The sequence below is a fragment of the Acipenser ruthenus genome, chromosome 8 (genome assembly GCF_902713425.1).
Source record: "Acipenser ruthenus chromosome 8, fAciRut3.2 maternal haplotype, whole genome shotgun sequence".
In the NCBI taxonomy this organism is placed as follows: Eukaryota; Metazoa; Chordata; class Actinopteri; order Acipenseriformes; family Acipenseridae; genus Acipenser; species Acipenser ruthenus.
In genome coordinates, this window is record NC_081196.1 from 7,074,952 (window position 1) to 7,097,217 (window position 22,266).

General features: G+C 36.7%; 3 protein-coding genes across 4 annotated transcripts; all 3 read right to left on the bottom strand.

Moving 5' to 3' along the window:
• Positions 1-1,159: 1,159 nt before the first annotated feature.
• LOC117406151 (dnaJ homolog subfamily B member 13-like) lies at positions 1,160-5,834 on the bottom strand. The gene is made up of 8 exons (XM_034010021.3): positions 5,603-5,834; positions 5,161-5,264; positions 4,120-4,281; positions 3,446-3,603; positions 2,899-3,012; positions 2,069-2,182; positions 1,908-1,984; positions 1,160-1,420 (listed from the first exon to the last, which is right to left on the bottom strand). Exons 1-8 carry the CDS (start codon positions 5,668-5,670, stop codon positions 1,267-1,269), a joined length of 951 nt encoding a protein of 316 aa, XP_033865912.1. The 5' UTR covers positions 5,671-5,834; the 3' UTR covers positions 1,160-1,266.
• A 1,192-nt stretch (positions 5,835-7,026) lies between these two features.
• Positions 7,027-12,270, bottom strand: LOC117406136 (proteasomal ATPase-associated factor 1-like). Of its 2 annotated transcripts, XM_034009973.3 has the most exons (12): positions 12,151-12,269; positions 12,017-12,057; positions 11,707-11,810; positions 11,166-11,255; positions 10,621-10,719; positions 10,247-10,397; positions 9,182-9,376; positions 8,969-9,060; positions 8,676-8,791; positions 8,210-8,292; positions 7,643-7,725; positions 7,027-7,281 (listed from the first exon to the last, which is right to left on the bottom strand). In XM_034009973.3, the coding sequence occupies exons 1-12, from the start codon at positions 12,195-12,197 to the stop codon at positions 7,204-7,206; spliced, it is 1,179 nt and encodes a 392-aa protein (XP_033865864.3). In that variant the 5' UTR covers positions 12,198-12,269; the 3' UTR covers positions 7,027-7,203. The 2 variants fall into 2 exon arrangements, with proteins under 2 accessions (XP_033865864.3, XP_033865865.3); XM_034009974.3 differs by lacking the exon at positions 11,166-11,255 and having other exon boundaries at positions 12,151-12,270.
• Positions 12,271-16,560: 4,290 nt separating this feature from the next.
• Positions 16,561-22,266, bottom strand: LOC117406851 (large ribosomal subunit protein mL48-like). The gene is made up of 8 exons (XM_034011195.3): positions 22,084-22,266; positions 21,696-21,748; positions 21,193-21,224; positions 20,828-20,916; positions 19,761-19,930; positions 19,452-19,554; positions 17,808-17,897; positions 16,561-16,828 (listed from the first exon to the last, which is right to left on the bottom strand). The coding sequence occupies exons 1-8, from the start codon at positions 22,102-22,104 to the stop codon at positions 16,754-16,756; spliced, it is 633 nt and encodes a 210-aa protein (XP_033867086.1). The 5' UTR covers positions 22,105-22,266; the 3' UTR covers positions 16,561-16,753.

A 22,266-nucleotide genomic window follows, 5' to 3' on the forward strand; every position in this document is an offset into this window, starting at 1 on the left:
AATCCTATGTAGGGTTGCCCTCTTCCCCCCCCCCCCCCCCCTGTCTTTAACAGCTGTGTTCTAAGTTCACATCTTATGCAGATCTTATTTAAAATGGTGCTCCTCTTACAATGATGGAAGGGCAGCAGTCCAGATAAGCTGTGTTCCTACCATTTTTACGCATTAAAAAAATCAGAAATACGCATTAAATTTAATGCATAAATATGTGCATAGCAATTTTGCTGCACAATTTTGTCTGTCTCCCCTAAAACTTCCATTAGCAACTACATCGCCCGGAATGCGATGCCTTCAGTTACTAGGAAACTGTACACAAGAAAAACCAACCCAACAAACATTATCCAATCTCTGGCAAGCCCTGTTGTCTTTGCAGCCAATCACAGTAAGAATAAAAGCAATTAGAAGCTACACAGGTTCAAGCGTAAACCACCCCAGTCCAGCTACATATCCAATTAGAACCATCGTCTGAGCCAACCGCTAAAAAAACGGTGCCTATAATAAACTTTTATAAATTATTAATGTATTATTTTATTTATCTGTATGGCTTTATACTGAAGTTTTAACATGTTCACAGAGTTTAAGAATTGAATGTTAAAATATAAAGTAACATAATTAATTTACAGAGTCTGTGTGATACAGTACCTCAAAAACAATGCACTGAGCCGATGAAGAACCAGTTGTAGTTCAAAGTGACATTCAGGTTCAAATAGAAGACCCTTTTTTAATGCCTACCCCATTACCATTAAAGATTGTCTGTATTTGTCAAGATTACTCATGACTTCAAGGTATTGCTGCATTTTACCCCTGAAGGTAAGTAACTGTCAGACCCAAAACATTCTGGAGTGCTGCCTAAGGGTTCCAAAAATGTCAGAAGCCAGTTGAGAGTTACAGTTTGTGTCCATTGTGTCCATTGTAATGATCTTTCACTACTCCAAGGGGTTGAAGTGCCCTGTAGTACCGTCTTCACTTTTAATTGTAATTTATTTATTTATTTTTCCCCTATATAACATTTTTGTCAAATGTAATTTGGATATGCCCAGTATACTTTTTAAACGTGGAGGAAGTGTCAGTCAGAGGATCAGTAATCTGAAACTGCTTTGTAGATGAAACTGGTGGCCATGATTCTGTTCAGACACACATGTATTTGTAAATGAAACAGAACTTGGTATTTGATCACATTTATTTGTACAGGCCTCTTAATATTGAAACACATGTTTTTTATGCTGTAGCTTTGGTAATGTCTCCAACACATTTCCTCTAGTTCCCTGTTTAAGCCAGGAGTGCTTGTTGTATCAGCTGCTTCCTTTCCGGAGAGAGTTTTTCTGGGAAGTGAATTTCAAATTGAATAATGAGATCTCCTTTCTGAGTTGGGTCCATGGATAAAGGCATTCCTTCACCAGGGACCACTTTATTGTACCTGGGACTAGAAGAGACCAGGAAGAACATTGAAGTTAATGATATTGAGGACACTTCGGTACTAAAGTATAGAAGTAAATACATATATAAAAAATGTGTGAACAATTTAGTGTCATGAGGAAAAATCTGTATGCATAAACAGGCCTATTCAGAATTTGCACTTTCTAGAATGCTGGAAAAATAATCTGATTTGATAGACCTCAATGAGAAAGTATCAGTAGGGTCTCTGAAGTTTTCATTAACCATACTTTTGGTCTGTTAGGTACATAAACATGTGAATTCTGTGGTGTGGCATTCATGCACATAAGATTACCAGACCACTATTCAAAGTGACTCGTGCCCCATTGTACATGCTGGTCTGGAGACTGTACTGGAACACAACATTGGGGAGCTCTTCTTAGCAGCCCTCTTGTAGATAAATATTCGGTCACCATGACCTACAACTATACCCTGAATCTTGTACGTATAGATGAGAATGGCTGTGCTATACTCACTGGACAATGTAATTGATGGGGATGTTGAGGAGCCTGCCATCCAGTGTCTCAACCTCCACAGAAAATCCAATCAAAGCCTGGGAAGGAAGAATTTCATTGTAAGCAGTGAAAGCCAGAAAAAGAAATAAATCTGTGTGGCAAAAGAATATATGATACTGTACTTTTCCCAGGTCGACGTTGGATGTGTAGATAAGATCATTCTGATGTCTTAGGAAACGGGGATGCTGTTTCTCTTTCACAACAAACACAATGTCGGCTGGAATGTTGTTTGGTCCCTATTAAATAAAATGTCAAAATTATTACATTATTTTTATTTATTCATACATGGCTTTATTACACAAAAAAACAAAAAACTATTACAATTTCAAGTATGGCGTACTATATATATATATATATATATATATATATATATATATATATATATATATATATATATATCAGAATCATACCACATTGCAATTTGTTCAATTTACACACACAGTAGCAGTAATTTCCTAAATGCTTACATTTGCTTATTTACTTCGTTAACTGAATGTTACCTAATCATTTTCCTTCCAGTGATGTGAGTGTTCACTGTCACATGATTTCAGACTCCTTGTTTCATTGTACATTTGATCTGGATTGAATATTTATTTCCAAACTGTGTTTCTCCTAAGCTTTTTCCAGTCTTCACTTACTGCAACATGCAACGTATATACAGTGGAATCCCCACCATACAACCAAAGCGATAAAGGGCTGAGTATAAATATCTTAAAAGAGAGATGGTCATAATAAGTAGAATTTCAGATTGTTTCTGGATTGACCAGGACAAAGGGTTTACATAAAATAAGATGGTCTTTATATCGAGGTGGTCAGAAGGAAGGAGTTTATATTATTTTGCATGCACATTATCACATTTCCACAATTGCCAAATCTTTCACATTTGTACATTTAAACAGGGATACATTTCAATAAATTATTAGCTCAGTAGTGGATTTTTGTTTGTTTTTACCTGATCTCCTTCTTTTTGGAATGTGATTTTGGTTCCTTGTTTCCAACCTGGTTTCACATCTATAGTTAGAATCTTGTCTCTAATGCTTGACGTGTGACCATCTTCATTCATAACCTGGTTTAAAAGCACAATATCAATTGGGTCTGGCCTTAAAATGATCATTAAAATACCCCCAGAACACAGAATGATGTTGTGTACCATTGTTGTGCAAAGCAGGCCACAGTCGCAAAATGTTGCCACCACTTCCAATATTTATTTGCCAACAGTTGTAGCTGCAGCTCAAAAATGAACTGTCAACTTAATGTTGTAGTTTACAGTTCTGTACTTCATGGCAACCTACAAAAGTGTACCATTGTAACAAGGTAATGTCTTATGGAAGACCTATAATCTCTCTGGAAATTATTTAATATAACATAATATTTAATGCCTGAGTTATGTTCTCAGATCAATTTGAAAAGTAGTTTTGTTGTCCCATGATATGGTTCAGTGAATAAAAAATAACAAACAATGATGTTCTCTACAGACAAGGGGTAACAGGTGTTCTCACCCGTCTTGAGATTTTGATCTTTTTTGTGCATCCATAAAACAAGTCTTCCAGGGACAGGTAGAGGTCCCGTTCAATTGGAGGATCGCTTCTCTTCATCCCCCGGCCTCGCAGGCCCCCAAACCCACTGTTAACCTCTCCACCGTCTGTATTGTAGAAATCTGCAAACACACAAAACAGAAAAAACAATGCACTGATGATAATTGGGGATAAGACTCTAATTGTACAACAATCTGAGATGTCCCATTCTGTTTTACTATCAAAAACAAATAGTGCATATTAAAAATTCCCTGATTTTTATGTTGTTGACGAGGATCATTACAAGCATGTGGTAAAGACTATAGGCCTACACAAGGTATAAAAATGATTAAATGATCAGGACCTAAAGCATGTCTAAAGCATGATGCTGTGTGGTTCAGATTGACATGGAACAGTTATTGGGTACATTAGGGTGAATTCTGTTGGTGAAGTTACAGAGCTAATCACCACTCATGGAAATCTATGGCTACAACAGAAGGTGCTTTCTCGGTCCTTTATCTATCTGTGTAAATACAGTACAGATGAGCTTGGTTACCATGGCCAAGCAGCTGCATCCATGCCATATATATATATATATATATATATATATATATATATATATATATATATATATATATATTCATATGTATTTTCCTTACCTGAAAATGGGTTGTCCCCTCCAAAAAAGTCTCTGAAGACCTTGTCTGCATTCCCGTGGAAAGTGTAAGCGCTAGTCCAGGCACCACTGCCTCCAAACTCTGGAGGAATGCCTCCCTTCAGCCCTTCTTCTCCAAACTTATCATAAGTAGCTTTCTTCCTAGCTGCAAGACATCATCATAGATTCATTTAAACAATATACAACATTTAAAAAAAAAAAAAACATTCTCCTAAATGCTGCTGATTTTCGTTGTGCTTGTGTGTGTATGGTATATATGGTACGAGATTGTACTAATTATAGAATATAGGTGAAGGGTGTAGTAATTAAAGAAAGTTTAAAATGGTGCAGAGAAGGTTAATCCAAGTTACTGGTTCAGTTCAGATTCAGCTAAAGAACAAAAATATACATTTCACAGGAGACAAAGACAACTATTTTACCCAGAGAATAGTTCCTAGGTACCTCTTATCAAAACGCATCATTCATTTGCTTAGTAATTTGATTATTCCATATGGGCAGTTGTGGGTTATGGACTTTACTCATATAAGCAAATATTTACTATAAGTTATAACTGCTCTTAGTCAGACTTGCTCTATTCTTTATTTTGCTCTTGAATTTGATCTTATTGTACTTTCATAACTGCTCTTATCTGTATTATGATATTCTGTAATGTGATATTTTATAATGTGATAATGTAATGTGATATTTTATAATGCTATACTTTGTACTGTGACATTTTGTAACAATTGCACATCGCCCTGGATAAGGGCGTCTGCTAAGAAATAAATAAATAAATAAATAAATAAATAAATAATCAGCCCAAGAGCTTTGCATACTGCTGAAAGTTTTATTTTATTTTAAATATTTTCACTGAAGCATAACTACCTATGCTGATTTTATTATCAATTAATTTCTGTTCTGATTGAGTCCAGAGTGTGTTGATAACACCACCACCCCCACTTAAACACACAATTATAAACTATTTTTTGAAAATCCTCTCTCAACGACGAAATATATAACATCGTTATAAACATCTTGTACTCACGGTCACTTAATACATCATAGGCCTCGGCAAGTTGGGTGAACTTTTCAAGAGCACCCGGTTCCAAGTTTGTGCTCGGATGGTACTTCAAGGCAAGTTTGCGATAGCTAAAATAATAATAATAATAATAATAATAATAATAATAATAATAATAATAATAATAATAATAATAATAATAGGCGTATAGGTAATACAACAACAAAATGAAGATTCAACGTCATTAAAAATAATCATACGATATAAAGTGAGTTGGTAATTTGTAAGATTGCACATTTAAATACAAATTAAAATTGAGATATTATTGTATTCGGGCGAAGTAACATTCTTGACCATAATGAGTAGTTTATACAGTAGACAGCTATTATTACATTATCAAAAACCTCCACAGTGTAAGAGCAGCACACCAGGTTCACAATAAAAACGAAGTCACCAACAATTTACTCGCCTCTTTTTTATATCTGCGTCGTTTGCGTTCCTTGTTATTTCCAAAACACCGTAATAATCCCGACCCATGATTTTTTTTTTTTTTTTTAAATCTAAATATAATGTTATCTGTTGTCAAATACTAACAACTCAGCAATAGCAATAATATTTTTTAGCAACAGTCTACACGTAAATGTTTATTTTCTGCAACCCAACTTGCACGCTGGTACCGTTTATTTTCACTCTGGTTGCTAGGGGACGTTGCTAATGACGCAGACCTTCCACAGCACGGACTTCTGGGAGTTACGCTAACTATATTACATGAACTAATAATTAATATATATATATATATATATATATATATATATATATATATATATATATATATATATATATATATATATATAAATATATAAATATATATATAATTTAAAAATGTCTCATGTTATGTAACAATTTAAGCCTGCTTGTCTTTTTTTTTTTTTTTTTTTTTTTTTTTTTTAGTAAACAGTTTTTTGACACCATAAATGTTTAACATGGAGTAATTGGGTTACAATATACGGGGTGGTAAGAATATAATGTTTAATTAATGATCCATTGTTCACTTCTTACAGTATTTGGCTATTTTGTTAACAAATTGTTTGCTAATTCAAAAGAATATACTAAATTATGATGTCAACGCTACAAAAAACCAAAACGTTTTGTGCTTGATTTAACGTTTTTGTACTCGATGTACTTGATTAGGAGGACTTATTTTACCATCTTTAGTTATTAGTGCATCGTCATAGTCTGTAGGTTTATGGAAGATGTCTGTCCAAATGTCAATCTGCAAGGATAAGATCTTAATATAAGGATGTGACAGTCCGCCTGTCTTTAAGCCGCCCATATGTGTCATACTTACACTTTACAAAAAGGGCAGTTTATCGAATTGTGATAAAACCGTCGTAAGAACTTTTTTTAGCTTCAGATAATCATAATATTGGCATATTTTGAGATTCGTGCTGCCGTCTGGTTTTGCTGTGTATATCACACTTCATGATACCTATTATTTTGCAGAGGGAATGTTTCTAATGCAGTGCTGAATTATTACGGAATTCAGACATTATAAGGGTGTTATGTAAGAATAACAAATTCATGTTTGGTCGTTCTAAATTTCCAACACTTTTCACAGACATTGTAACCGCCTGCACATCCACATACAATTCTAAATTTTTATATTTATATTTATTTATTTATATATATATATATATATATATATATATATATATATATATATATATATATATATATATATATATATATATATATATATATATATATATATATATATATATATATATATTCTTGATCTCTGTAAGAACCAAACATGTGAAAATAATTCAAAGTATATAGGCTTGGATTGCACTTATAAAAATAAAAATAAATAAATAAATAATAATCATCTGATTTACTTTTTGGCAAAAATACATTTTATTTACAGAGAACCCCTCTATACATATTTTCTGTTCTGTTCAATAACATTTTTCTACATGCAGATAATGTAATGAAAGCATTTAGTGGGCAAAGATGCACACTAGTAGATCAGCACAGCTCTGTGTAAGTGTTTCTGCGTTCCAGGAATGGTCACAGATCAGACAGCTGATACTTTCTGACAAGCCCATCTCTGCAGCACGTAAAGATGCATTTTTCCCATGCAGCCGCCTAAATTATACCAAAAAAAAAAATACATGACAATAAACAACTGTGGAAAGACAGCAATCCGCTTGTACAGTTTATAGTAAGTCAGTTTTTTTTATTGTTTTATTTAGTGTTTAATTAACAGTGTTTAACCTTGGAAACTAAAATGAAGTGTGTGTAGCTTTAAGTATTACAAATGTGAGCTACTCATAGACAACTAATAAAATGTTGTAAACAACAGACACAGATTCATTGTATTCATTATAAGATGTGGAGGACTGCAGCTCTAGGAACTGAAAACCCACTTTTAAACAGACTTTCTACAGAATGCCAGCAGGGGGCAGCAAACACCTACTTTCTGCCATGAGCCTATGAATAATATTACCTTATAGACTGGATCAGCCTCAGGCCCTGTTAGTTCAATTACATGGTCAAGATCCTGTTGAATTAGGTAGCAACTCCCGTCACCTGCAATTGACACAATAATGCCTTAGGGTAGGAAAATGGCAACAATGGCTTTGCATTGTGGGATGTCACTACACTTTATAGGACAAGAGGAATTTCACAGCTCTTCACTGTGTTTTGGATTTTATCCACTAGCTCATGTTATCTCCTCATTGCAACTAATGCGATTATTGCTTAAATGTGCATTTTAGAGCAATGCATATCTGTTGCTAGTGTACACACAAAGACCCAATAATGAACTCACCACTTTGGTCCCATATGCTTTCTTTCCATAACTGGAGAGGATTCTCTAAAACCTTCTACCTCCATTTTTAAAGGGTATAAATATGTTCAAAAACATGTCCTCTTTTTGTGACAAAAACTTGTTCTGTATATGAATATGAAGGAATTGGGGATGCCAACAAAATGAAAAAAAGAGCAAACATTTTTTTTTTTTTTTTTAAATATAACTGAGCTGCAGTGCGCTGTGAAAAAATGCTTTTCATACCTTGGCTTACAATGAAGCCTTCTCTGTAAGGCATCAATGAGTAAACTGGGGCACCAGACCGGTGGATAGTCTGTACAGCTGTCCTGAAGACGTACAAAAAAATATACATTATATATTACATACACACACATATACATACACATGGGTGTATATGCATTTTAATCTAAAATGCAGAATAAACAAAAAAACAATCCCTTATTATTTTGCTGATGACCCCAAGAGAACTTTCTGTGCTCTCCTAAGGAAACTATATGTGGTCAGGTGGGGTCCTATTACCTGTAACGCAGGACTTACCGAGTCCATGTGAAAATAATTTCAGATTCTAAAATAGAAGCAATCAGAGAATGTTGTTTGGCTAATGTAAACATGTTTTTTTGAAAAACATCACACTGGAACAAACAGAGTACATCTGAACTAACATTGTATAGGGAGTAGAATCGAGGGTTTTGAAACTTGAAATCCTTACTTTGCATTTCTTGTGTCAAGCTTGTAAATGTTTCCATCTTGTGTTCCTGTGAGTACATATATACTTGAAAGGAAGGTGCAGCAATTAAATGCATCTGATCCCTCAAAGAGAAATATCTGTGAACACAAAAAGAGCACAGCCTGTTAATCTTAGAATGCCAGTGGTTTAGAAAAAAAAGCAATTACCATATAACCAACAAAAAAACACAATCCAGTTCCGCTTCTTCTGTTGTGTCAATTTGGAATATTAAAGCTTAAAGCACCTCTATAAGAAACCTATATAAGAATGCTTACCGGCTGTCTGCTCTGAAGGCCGACCGCTTGTAACTTCTTGTCTTCTCGAGCAAGGAGCAGTAACTTGTCCTCTGTTCCTACCTCGCGATCGCCTGTAGCAAACAGTTCACACAGGTCAACATTAAAAAGCTAGGAAAGTGGTTTCAACCCTAGCACCTCATCAAGCACCCGTTTGGTTCCTTGTTTCTTTCTTTTCTTGAATTCTTTTCTTACTTGATGGTTCCTCTGGTGACCCCTGGTTTATTGTGTTGTCTGCTACCCCGACGCTGCAGCCATTAATGGGAGCCCCACAGTCAGCCACGACCGCGAGACAGACCGACTTCCCACAGTCCCAGAGACGCGCCGTGCCATCCCGAGAACAGGAGAGCACATTCCGGCCTCGCTCCACAACAGCTGTGTCAAGAATACCTGTACAAAACAAATACCCATGAAACATACAAACACTTGTACCACTCTCCAGCAGATCAATGAAAGCCTAACGACTGTGGCAAGGATTTTGTTGCCTGTTCTCCCCCTCCGACTCAAATCGCTGCTTGTTAATTTAATATCTTGGTATCCCTAACTAAATTACCCCCACACACACCATTGCAAAATACTTGAATAAGCAATGCATCCTATAAAATTGCAGTGGTACCAAATCCATTTATGACATATGCAGATTGACTGGGTCTTATTTCCAACCTGACCACACAACTGTCTTCAAAGTATGTTTCCATTTTGCTTTCTTGTCACATTCCGTTGATAGAACTTCGATAGCAGCTTGAGCCAAACCAGGTTTTACTGTGAGCCTCATTAGGCAAAACTTAAAAGAGGAAAGATCAGGTGAGCCCAAGCGAGCTCACAGTAAAACCTGGAATGGCTTAAAAAATAAGCAGTTTTCTTTGTCCCAGCATTCAGACGGGAAGTTCGAGATTGTACCCCAAGATTCAGCTGATGGGCAGTGAATTACTTTTGGAGCGAACCCCCAGTTGATTAATATGGATAATTATATTCACAACTGTGTTTAAACATAAGCGTGACACAGCACCGGTATAGAAAGACAGGGCAGGCTGTTCAGCGACGGACCAGCTGAAAGAATTGGATACAGAGCTAAAGAGTTAAAATCAGCCTAACCCTAATCGAAAGAATGTAGTTCAGTTTGACATTGGCCCGTCTTCCTGCACCAGGTAAAGAGCATGGCCTGTCTTTCTGCACCTATGCCCATGATACAGTATGTAGCACCGAGGAGGCTGCAATAGTAAGCAGAGAATGTTATAAAAGCTATAGAAAAACACCTGCCTGCTTTATGTCCTTTAAATGTGACAGGGCAGCTCCCGTTTTCAGCTGACCAGACCTTGACCAGAGTGTCCATCCCACCGCTCAGAACCACCATGCCCGAGGGGAAGAACCTGCAGCAGTTCACATCGTACACGTGGCCCGTCAGCTCCCTCTGCAACAACAGAAGCACAGGAGTGAGAACAATACACTCCTACATACGGGTTGAACTCTGTATGAACATATCACAGTCTAACTGTCCTGTGTCATTATTACCAGACACGCTCCAGTCCAAAATGTAAACCCAATTCCTCACAAAAAGCTACTGCAATATGTAGGTCTCATTAAAGTATGGCAACACCACTGAATAAAAGTTTGCAGGTAAAATAAAGAATTACCCTTCTTTCTCCATTTTTACAGTTCCAGATCTTCATAGTGCCATCTGTGCTTGTAGAAAGACCAAGACCCCCACCGCATGATATATCCATACATGTTATCTGCTCAGTTAAAAAAAAACATTAGGTTTTCAGAACAGAACGATTTTACAAAAGGTCTTCTTAAGTGTGGTTATCTAGTAACTCAAGTTAAAAATCTCTATTTCAACAATACATCTTCTGACTGAAGGATGCATATCACTACCCACAAAGTCTTGCCTATACTATAACCCATCTTAACATCAGAGACTAAAATGTTAATTGCAAGCAAAAGGTAAAGATTGTACTTGTAAGTAGTCAGTATGGGCAAAATAGAGTCACCTGTATAAAATGATCACCTATCTCAGTCTAAACGCGTTCTTGACGGTCCCTTGAGCTGTCATTATTGATACGGGGAAAACACTGGTGTAGTACAGATTATATAACTTTAGAATGAGCATCTTTTCTACTTCTCCTGCTTTATATATGGGTTGTACTCTGCAGCATACAACTACACTGGCAGCTCTTACACTCTTATCATGAATTCCAGGAAAGGATGTGTACGGTGAGAGGAATTTTGAAGCTGCATTTGCATAGGGACAGGAAATATGCACACTTTTCTGAAAAAAAAAGAAACAAGGAAAAAAGTTTAGATTTCTTGAAGAATATTCCAAGATCTTTGTAATACAGTGCTGTGTCAATTAATATTCTTGAACATTCCTTGAGCAAGAGTGTGTAATTATTTTATATGTTCAACCATCTATTCCCTTACTCTCAAAGGTAATTGAAGGGATTTAACTTAAAAGACTCCTGTAGCTGAACAATGTATGTCTTCAACTGAGGAAGTAACTAGTTTTAACAAACAGGTGTATCTATGCAGTGGGAAGGCAAATGCACTAGTAAGTAACAAGCAGGCAGCTTTCATATGAATCTTTATTGAGGCTAGTGTCTTTGTAGACCACTCATTCCATTCTACCAACAAAAAAGTCCTGACTCAGAACCTGTTTATATCTAAACATTATAAGAAAACAGTTTTTCTTAAATCCCTACAAAAAAAAAACACTACTTCACCTTGGAGACTCCAAGTACGCGAAACTCTTCTGACGCAGTAATTTCTAAGCATCCGTCATCACTGACGCCTTGAGACTTCAGTGTACCGTACACTGTTGGTTTCCCTACACAGAAAATAAAACGTGTTTTGAGCATCTTTCATGTAGAACACAATATAATGACACCTTGGGAAAAGATCTGATGGAGTTGACATGAGACATTGTATATTTTGCAACTTAATGTTACTCTAAATATGTGTGTAATACTCATAGTTGTACATTCAAAAAATATACGTATTGGTTTTTCAGTGAGAGATATTATCGGATCTCACCTGGTATTTTGCATGCGACCCAGGCTTCGCCTTCATTCTTCCTGATTAAATAAGCAAAAACAAATTCATAAACAAGTAATCTATGATACTGAGTGAATAATAACGTTAAGCAGATCTGCTATTTAATAAACTACCTTAAAGCTTCAGGCCAGTCGTTTTGAAGTAAAATTCGAGCTTCCATCTTTACGATTCTGACGTAAACTGTCGACTTGCGCTGGGCAACTGTCGTAAAAAGTACACCACTGCCATCTGGCGGACTGGCCTTGTAGTGCACGGAGCTCTGTGAAAACAACGTGAGAGATTCTGAATGGTCTCAAATAAAGCGCTTTTGGGTTTTTTTTACAAATAAAAAGCATGATTTGTTGATTCCTTGTCATTATAAATCACCAAAAGCACATTCCTTATGAGTGGAAATACTAATTATCTTGAGGATAAATGAAAGCTCAAAGGAGTGATAACCATGGGGGCTTTAAAATGCATTTTTTCCTTATTAGTGTCAGCAACCTGTAATAAAAACAGCATCGTAAAAAAAAAAAAAAAAAATTGCGGGAGGGATGAAACCAAAACAGCTAAACATGCCTTGCAGAGTGTGCAACACTGAACACGAGTGTGGACCACTGCAGCTTTAAGCCCCATTGACCTTGCTAATGAGGGTCCGTAAAGACAGACAGTGTGGTGCTCTTTGCAGTAGGCAGGCCAATTAAAAAACAGTTTTACACAGAGACCAGGACCTGCTTCTTCAGTTCGAATAAGCTGCCTTATCTTCCCTGGAACACACTGAGGCTCACTTGGTATTCTGACTACGTGAAGCTGGGGACATCTCGGTGTGGGAGGATCCCTCATCACTAAATCATTTTCTTTTTAAGCGCAGGCAAGCTTCTCTGGGGATGCTGCCGAGCAACGATTGCACATCAAAGGCACCTTTACTGTGGTTATAATTTTTTTTCCAGCCGGGGGATTATGGCTGCCAAAGGGATCTGAAAGAGAATCAATCTGAAGGAGTGTTTTTTTTAACAAAGCACCCCCCTTTCAAGACGTAAGGGAAGGAAAGCTTTTCATTGTGTACTTGATTTAAAACAATATATATATTTGCTCAGTTAAAATATACGTCCACCAGGTGGCACTGTGCAAAATAAATACGATTCTGATCAGAATGGGGTGAAGTTGGTTGGGCACAATTTATTTCAGCATTGAGTTCACAACCTGTACGATTTTGTTTCTCATACACCATTCAAGTGAAAAAAGGGCACTGCTGCTTTTTTATTACTTAGAAAAGACACGTGATGTTTCTTTGTATAACCCAAACCACAATCTGTTTTCTTTTGTGTTTTACTTCCAATCCCACTTTGCATCCAATCACTGAGTGTTTAAGCTTTTAGCAAAGTGAAGATATAGGGTACATGATTCCTGTCTTGATTCATGGTAAGATATACTATGATGCTGTTATGTCAGTTCTGCACGAATCCTGCATACACCTTCGTTCAGCGAGTCAATAGTATGCAGTAATGAGGGCTGGGGTTGTCTTCATACTGTCCTGGCTCATTGTCACAGGAATAGTCTTATTGTTTCAGATCATCTCTATCTTTAGATGACATGAATGGGGGACTTTCAAGAATGACATCATCACGAGAGGGGGTTGGGGGGTTGAGGGGACTTTCATGCAATACTTGAAAGTCTTCTATTCGCCCTCTGTCAACAGTCTACCTGGGAGATGCTGTTGTCTGTGCATTCATGCATTTTGTTTTAACGGTTAGTTGAAAGCTCCTGGTTGTTTTTAAAGTGCACCGGAAGGATCCTGGGTATCAGATACTAATGAAACAATTGCATGGGTTTAGCAAAGAAAATTCTCATTTCCTAGAAGGCAGCAATTACATATTCAGTTTTCTTGCAGGCAGCGCGTGTATTTCATGAGTTCACCATCCTCAGCTTTTTAGATAGCCATAAGTAAAACTAAACATCACGTAACATAACCAATTGTGAATGGATAGAATGGACTAAGTAGCAGCTGTGAACTGGAACGAAGGACATTAACTGCTTTAGAAACATTGATTTGCCGTTGTTGTAAAAAACTGTTTCAAGGCCAAATAAAAGGACTGGTTAATTCTAAAGCCATTGCAATAGCTCCTAAGACATATCTGTTTTGTTTTTTTGTTGCTGTTTTTTTAAGGAATTAACACTCCAGTACAGTATGATCCTTTTTACAGTTATCAAGTCGTGCTCACGGGCATTTCATTAGGGGATATTCACTGTAAGAGCCTACATTTTTTTTTTCGTAATATAAGAAATGCACTGCATAGACAATGAAAAGGGGTTATATATATATATATATATATATATATATATATATATATATATATATATATATATATATATATATATATAGGCACTGTGCATTACACATAAAACTAATGATTAGTTAAATGTTACATATTCAATTAATTGAGATTAATTAGTTTTGATACCCTCTGTACTGTACTTTTTATCCTCTCAATTGAATAAGCTTGTATATTTTTCCAAACCAGTTTTTTGATTGAACCACAGAATGGTTTGATTCCTAAGAAAACCCCAAATAATACAAGTGCTTACATTACCAATAGATTTTTTAGGATATATTTTTTTCCCCCACAGTGTTATCAACCAGCAGCATTACTTAGTTTTGTTCAGATCAAAAACAGAGGTCTCTTTGCAGTTCTACCCAGTGATACAATCAGCTTTCATTCCTCCAAACAGCCACACATTTATTATTTATTCATGTTGTCTCAATAGTGTTTGCTTCTGAAAGGGACTTAAACAAGCACTGTGTTTACTGTCACAACCCATAAAGGTCAAGCTAGAAAAGCCCAGTGAGTCGCTGGAGACTTCCCTGACACTTTAAATATCAATATGCAATATTCCATTATTCAATATTCTTTGGCCAGTTTACATTCCCTTGATACTACACTAATTCCTTGTCCACATTTGTAATTACCAGTGCTTTTAAACCACAAAACTGAAGCAATTTATTTAAACTGTTGTACCAGCTATGAAGCTATGAATCTTCTGAACAGTAGAGCGATAGAAATAATTGTATTCTTATGAACATCATCAAGTAACTTTTTGTTTAGATGCTGGTTCTGAAGCCTGTTAGTTAGAGATCACCTTGCTATGGATATGGAAAAGAACTAATCTGAACTAGCATATTTTACTTGCTGTTTAGTTTCACTTTGTAGATTATTTTCTGTTTCAGTCATCACATGTCGATGACTTTAAAACTCAGAAGCTTAAAGTACCTCCGTGGCCTCAATAGAGTTCTCAGGAACATGTCTAGTTTTTTAAGTACAGCTGGTACGGCAGAGCGTAACCATTAAACTGTCCCTTGTAACGGCCTGCCCCAAGCAGATGCAAGAAATACCACACAGAACAATGTGGTTAAAGCAGACATGTTTCTGAGAGCTCTCTTGAGGTGACATTGAGACTTTAAACCTCTGGAGTTATAAAAACTCACCCGGGTGTGAAGACTGGAAGGTAAATGATACAAAGTGACTCCAGACTTCAAGAATGCATTACTTAAGATGCGATGCTGTTTAAGATACATTCACGGTCTACTTCCTTGGTGCATTCTTCCACGGTTTAGCTTACTGTTGGCGCTATATTATCAAAAAGCATACCTTATGGAGTAACATTCAGCTTTGGGGACAAAAAAAATGAAATCTCTCCTGAAAAACAGGCCCATGCTGTACGAATGCTCTTGTTCCGCTTGCAGCAGCAGGAGGTTATAAACGACAAGGCCAATTAAATATGCATGCTTATTAGGTAACAACGTAACTGCATAATAACTACCTAAAATAGAATCATGCCCTGGCTTACAGACTGGGACTAGCACTAAACTGGGAGTAGCTTTCTTTATGCTTTTCGAGGTTTGTGAAAGTAGACAGATTGTTTTATAATAATACATTACTGAAAAATAATACTGATGAATACAATATTCATACCTGCAACAAACTTGGATGTAAATATGCATAATAACAATAAATAAAAAAACACAGTTTACTCAGGTTCTGTTCACAAATTCCAAATAATCAGCATGTTACTGTGAAAACGAAAGTGGTGTACGTTTCATTGGCATGATTTTGAGAAACCGCTGAAGAAAGGTTATTTTGTTCAAATTATTTTGAATATAAAATGGTTCATTATCGAAAGACGAACAGCATGAGATAATTACTTTCTGTGTATCCCATTTCACAATTCTGCATGCAATTTTTTTTTTCTACATTATCTACAAAGCCGTGTTAATAACAATACAAAACAAAATCGAAATTGAATGAAATTTCACACTAATACTGAAACAGAATTCGGTAATACAAAGAAATGTGATTCACCCTTGTATTATGCAAACACAAAAGCATGGGTTTCTGAGGTAGGGTTATAGAACTGGGACTGCAAGTTAATAATTTAAATAGCATTGTGTTTAAGAATAATGTGGTTCATCCTGTGCTAAAAACCTAGAAAGCCAAAAAAGGTTAGCAGTCATCTTAAACATTCACAAAGCAAAATCAGTCCAATCATAATGTTTTCCCCATTTGACGTTTATTAAATATGCAACTAACTGACATGTGTACAGACATGACATGGATCCCGGAAAAGAAGTATATTGATTGTATGGACTCCTTCCACTTCAAAAGGTCAGACTATATGGCTGAACTCTGACCCGCCAGTCCACAGAGGTGAGCTAACAGATGGAATCCAGCGGCTGTTTTCTCAGTTTATTTGTGCTATTAACTCTTCGAGTTCTGGACGAGCCTTGAACCGGGCATAGAAATCAGCCTCAGTGTGCTGGAGAAAAAAAATCATCATACATTACATAACAGCATAAACCCCCTGGTTCAGAAGCCATTGCATTTGAGATTATGTTTTACATGTTCAAATGCTGAGGTGGCAGTAAATACATTTGTAACAGTCCAGCTGTTTTTATAATTGTATCTGTTTTTTTAAGTACTTGCCACTAATCTGGGAGGCGCAGTGGCATGATAGTATTGTGAATTAGTAAGCTGTTGTTGATAAAGGCACTGTGTGGATTTTAGCGCAACCGGAATGCATTAGGGCTGTGCAAAAATGGCATTGCCTTTAAAAAATAATAGGCTGATTACAACATTATGGCGTCATTTATTAGGCAATAGTAACACGTTATTCAAGCCACAACATAGGTTTTTATCACAGACCCCGGCTGAGAATGGCCATGAAGAACTGAACACCCTTCCTTGACCTTATTACATATGCTGGTCATCATTTATTACCTCTCCAGTGGCACATTTTAAGACTTCAGTTCCACTGCAACAGAATATCTAAGACTACAACACACTGAAATTGATTTAATAGAAATGTATTACTGAACAACAGTCCTCTAGGAATGTGAAAAACGTCTGGCTTAGCACCTACCCTAACGTGTCAAATACTGGAATTTGTAAATGGCTATACATATGCCACAAGGACATTTCAGCAAGATAATAAAGATAATACAAGGGAAGGGTGTGTTGTTAAGTACATTATGGATGGTATAGAATACAAGGTGAAGTAAATAATGGTTATTATTTAATATAAAATGTTAACATCATTCAAAAACACATGGCAGAGACGAAAGGTCAATGTATTATATGCAGCTGAAGAATATGCTATAGCCACACAATTTCAAAAAGGAACCACGGAAAGAGCCCAGGCTGTGCAGTAAGCCATTAATTAATCATTGACATGTGTCTTTCTGTTAATGGATGTAGCTTTACAAAACCAAAGTACACGTGACTATCAGATCCCTTACCTCCTTTATAGACAGCTGTACTCCCTCTGGCTGATTCCTCAGAAGGACCTCCAGAAAGACTGGAGCCAAAGTAGAACTTAAACCGCTCAGCTGTAAGAATTAAACGGAAAGAACGGGTTGCAAAGCACAATGCATTTTTTTATGTCTTATTTAATTTAATTTAATAGCAAGAAGCCTACAAAAGGAAAAATGTCTTATTTCAGTTTGCTGGAATTCCTGGAAAGCAGCGATTGCTTTGCATGTGTGTAGATTACCCAGCAGCAGTGCACTCCCAAGTTGACATGTTTACAACCTCATACAGCACGGCGCCCGACTGACGAGATGTAGCGTGGCGTACACAGGCTGGCATCACATTCTTTCAAAGAGAATTGGGTTTTGCTCGAATGCTGGAGGTTTTAGGATTTTGTTCCCTACAAATGAACCTGTCAAAATGCTCTCTGCTGCCGCAAATATAGGTAGCTGCCTACCTCTGAACAATAGGAGTCTACTTCTTTTGCAATGGGAACGGGTTAATTAAAAATCAAAAGATCAATTTTATTATGCAGCTCATACTGTGCACCCCTTGTTACATAATTAGGAATATGATCAAATTAAGGGTCAATAGAACCTGTAATCTCAGCCTTTCTGAATGCATAAAAGATTCATCTTAAGTATATACTGTATATATACATTATTATTATTATTATTTATTTCTTAGCAGACGCCCTTATCCAGGGAGACTTACAATTGTTACAAGATATCACATTATTTTTACATACAATTACATTATTTTTTTTTACATACAATTACCCATTTATACAGTTGGGTTTTTACTGGAGCAATCTAGGTAAAGTACCTTGCTCAAGGGTACAGCAGCAGTGTCCCCCACTGGGGATTGAACCCACAACCCTCCAGTCAAGAGTCCAGAGCCCTAACCACTACTCCACACTGCACCATACAGGTGCAATATTATGCATACAATCTGAGGCTGTAGGCTAAATTGAATCCCTCATATGTACTTTATAATTTATAAAGGCTGCTTCTCTCTGTTGCAAATCTGTTTCATTCTGGAAGCGACAGACCACTGATCTAGTTTTGATAAAGAAAAAACGAAGGTGCATGTAGCAGCTTTTAAATGTGCACCACTTTTTGTGAAAGGAAAGTAAAACAAATTTAATAACAACAAACGCACAGGGATAATGTAAGGATTCAACTGAATATCAAAGTTATTTGTCACAAGTTTTGAAACAGTCTGATATTCACTTCACAACAATGGTGTGAATTCCTCCTTTATCAGGTGCAGCAGCACATGTGGAGCATACAGCTACATACTGAAGTAATGGATAGCTTGTCAGGAAAGAGCGAATTGCTTATCTCTGAGGTGAGGCGAGATGTTCATGTTGGCCTTCAGTGGCATGTGGACTGACTAAACATATTGATTTAAGCAAGCTAGTACTTTAACGCCTTCCTCACCATGAGAGGCCATAGAGTTTAGCTAATGAATCTATCCAACAGTGATAAATTAACTTTAGAAAAGCTGTCTGTATGGTCTTCCTTTTGCAGCGTTGTGTTTATCCAGTGCTACATGATGCAGTCTCAGCAGTCAGCTGGTATCCATGCACTTCTTGCTGGTTAGTACACTAGCATTTCACTTGACTGCTTTACCTGCACAATTCTTTCATGTGTACTGAGAACAGCATCGGCAAACATCTTGGTGCCCTGTTCTTGCAGCAGCATTACTTCTGTGCATTTTGTCGGTAATGCATAGCTGTGAACAAAATGCCGGGAAAGAAAATGTATTATGGCAGACCACACTTGGCAATTTAAGTTTATTATTTGTCCAAATCTCACTGGCTTAAAACTATTTTTTGTAATCCCTGCTGGAAATACAGGGATATCATGGATAATAAATGTAGAATAGCGACTACAATGCACTGTTAGGTATTAAAAAAAAAAAAAAAAGTGTTGTATTACCTTTCGTCCACTTTAATCTTCAGCCGGTTACAGAGGTTATGAACATACTGAGAGTAATGCTCAACGATGGTCATGTCGTGGCCGGACACTTGCACATTCAGTACTCCATACTCCGTGTCTGTTCCTGTCTTGATTGCCTTCACCTGGAGCTTTTCCTTCTTCTTTTTGGGCTACACAGAAAAGTACACCGACACTGCTCACAAAGACCACCTTGCATCTACAACACTGCAGCTTCTGATCTTCTCAAAGGCATTTCCGCTGTCAAGACAATCATTTATTTTCACACGCTGAACCCAAACGACGAAGGTTCAAGCTACTGAACCCTGGAGGGTATGGACCCAGCCTGACCAATAGGGGGCATCACATCATGATATGAACTATCCCAGCTGACGCCCAGCCCACAGAAGCCAATGCAGTTCTCCCTGTGGGCCCCTAGGACCACCGAGATACAAATCAGCAAGCTCCTGATCGTATGACTCATCATGGTTTTTTTTGTTTTTGTTTAGATAAGTCACTTGGAACCCTAAACTTGCACATCTTATTCGTTATGCCAGTTACAAGACATGAATGCTTGTAATGGTGGCAGTATTGGAATAGTTTTAGGTAAAAGTTGGTCAGACCTAAAAAGAGTGAGTTAATGTACAGCTGACCATAATGCTATTATAACACTTTTCAAGTTGAGTGCTTGCGTGGGTTTGGGGGATAGTTTACATAATAATTTTTTTTTTTTTTTAAATGGTGCCCTGTTTAAGCATCCTGTTGTATTTAGCAGCAACAGTTCAACCCTGGCTTAAAACTTGCTGTTCATTTATTCTGTTGCCCCTTTACAGTGTTTGTAAGTTATTGAGCTGACCCTAGCAAACATTCCAATAGATGTTTCTTGGACCAGAAACTATTTCAAACACCATCCAAGAACATTTATGCACAGTAAATATGAACAGTTTATTAGCTGCCAAGTGATTAAACATGGTGTATATTTGAAAGGATTTACTGTTCTTTTTTAAATAGATCTGTCCTGAAAGGCTGCGATACAGAATGCCAGAAATACACATACACTGTTTGCTTACCACTTCTTTGGGCAGCAGGTATTTATACCTGCCAATACCATGGGTTGGCATAGACCGATACTGCCTCTCGCTGCTCTGCAAGACACATCCTATAGAAAAGCAAAATAAAAGCAGTTCATTTGTATCTTCTGCAGTGCATACTGTAGTAGAACCCACTAGTGACAGCAGATGACATCCTACTAAAGTAATACTTTAACTACTTGGACATTACCCAAGGACCACAGGTGTGCTACTGACTGATTTAGTTTCAGATGCAAATTTATGTAAAAGTACCATAACGAAAAAACTAAAAAACACAGTAGTAAATCTTTGATCACAGTGTGATACACAAAAAAATAAAATAAAAAAATAAAATAAAACCTTACCTAAAACTGGACGAGGGTTTGAAACTGCTAGTCTAAAACACAGACAATAAAAAGAAAAGTTAATACATTAACAGTTAAGGAGAACAATGCAGTATTGCAGGGATGGCAATAAGATTTGTATTGCAGAGCAGATTCACCCACTCCAGGTTTTTATACAAGCTTGATTAGACACATTGGTAAAAAGCTCTGGTGAGTCTTATTAAACTCCTAGTAAAACCAGGAATGGAGCAAACTGCTATGCAACGGGAGACTTATTCCAATCCCTGTATTGTAAATGTAGATGTCAGCAAAGCATGAGTCCCTGTAGCTGGATACTAGTACTTTTGTGGATTTTTGCCAAGGTCCAACAATTAAAACATGTTTTAGAATAACATACAAAATTATTTTCATGTCAAACCTTGAATGCAGAAATCCTACATCACATATACAAACTCGAGAAAACAACCAGCTTCAGCAGAACAACACAGACGAGGCTTTTTACTCTAGAAGTCTACTGAACTCACCTCAATACAGAGACAGTCTGCTGTAACACCTTTTCGTTTCTTGCAAACAACGTCTGTAAAACAAATTTGAGAATATTGTAAACGATCTCGGTATGAATAATGAATAAGGTATACCTTGACATGATGGCTGTTTACGACTGTATCTTTATGTAATACCTATGTAACACCGTACTGTTCCTCCACGAAAGCACAGCGTTTTTAACACAGACATGTTTTCAAAGACAAAAATATTACCGTTTTCATACAATATAACATATAACATATAACATATAACACAACAAGAATAAAAGTGAAGTACATACAAACCTTCCAACGTGACCTTGTTCAGATCACACTTAATAATGTGTCCATTACATATATGTTAAAACTTCTACAACATTGCTGTTACCTTTGTCAGAAGAGGGTTCATCTTTCAAAAGCCTTCAGGATATTTATATATTATTGAAAAAATTAATACATTAAATGTTGAACGACAACACACACCATCTATTCTACCATGTCCGCCCGCAAAAAAAGAACGACGGCAACGAGAGTTCAGGAGATTCAGTTCCGCACTCCACAACCTTGTCAG

What these genes read in the sequence shown, in the direction of transcription:
- LOC117406151 (XM_034010021.3), bottom strand. Translation starts at nt 5,670, where the DNA reads ATGGGTCGGGATTATTACGGTGTTTTGGAAATAACAAGGAACGCAAAC. An exon ending in AGGGGACAACCCATTTTCAG is followed by an intron (nt 3,604 to 4,119) that starts GTAAGGAAAATA and finishes GTGTGTTTGCAG; the next exon opens with ATTTCTACAATACAGACGGT. An exon ending in AGATCAAAATCTCAAGACGG is followed by an intron (nt 3,013 to 3,445) that starts GTGAGAACACCT and finishes CTTTTAAACCAG; the next exon opens with GTTATGAATGAAGATGGTCA.
- LOC117406136 (XM_034009973.3), bottom strand. Translation starts at nt 12,197, where the DNA reads ATGGAAGCTCGAATTTTACTTCAAAACGACTGGCCTGAAGCTTTAAG. An exon ending in GTAAAAATGGAGAAAGAAGG is followed by an intron (nt 10,398 to 10,620) that starts GTAATTCTTTAT and finishes CTGTTGTTGCAG; the next exon opens with AGGGAGCTGACGGGCCACGT. An exon ending in CTTGACACAAGAAATGCAAA is followed by an intron (nt 8,293 to 8,675) that starts GTAAGGATTTCA and finishes GTACGTCTTCAG; the next exon opens with GACAGCTGTACAGACTATCC.
- LOC117406851 (XM_034011195.3), bottom strand. Translation starts at nt 22,104, where the DNA reads ATGAACCCTCTTCTGACAAAG. An exon ending in AAGATTAAAGTGGACGAAAG is followed by an intron (nt 19,555 to 19,760) that starts GTAATACAACAC and finishes TTTTGTTCACAG; the next exon opens with CTATGCATTACCGACAAAAT. An exon ending in TACAGCTGTCTATAAAGGAG is followed by an intron (nt 16,829 to 17,807) that starts GTAAGGGATCTG and finishes TTTTTTCTCCAG; the next exon opens with CACACTGAGGCTGATTTCTA.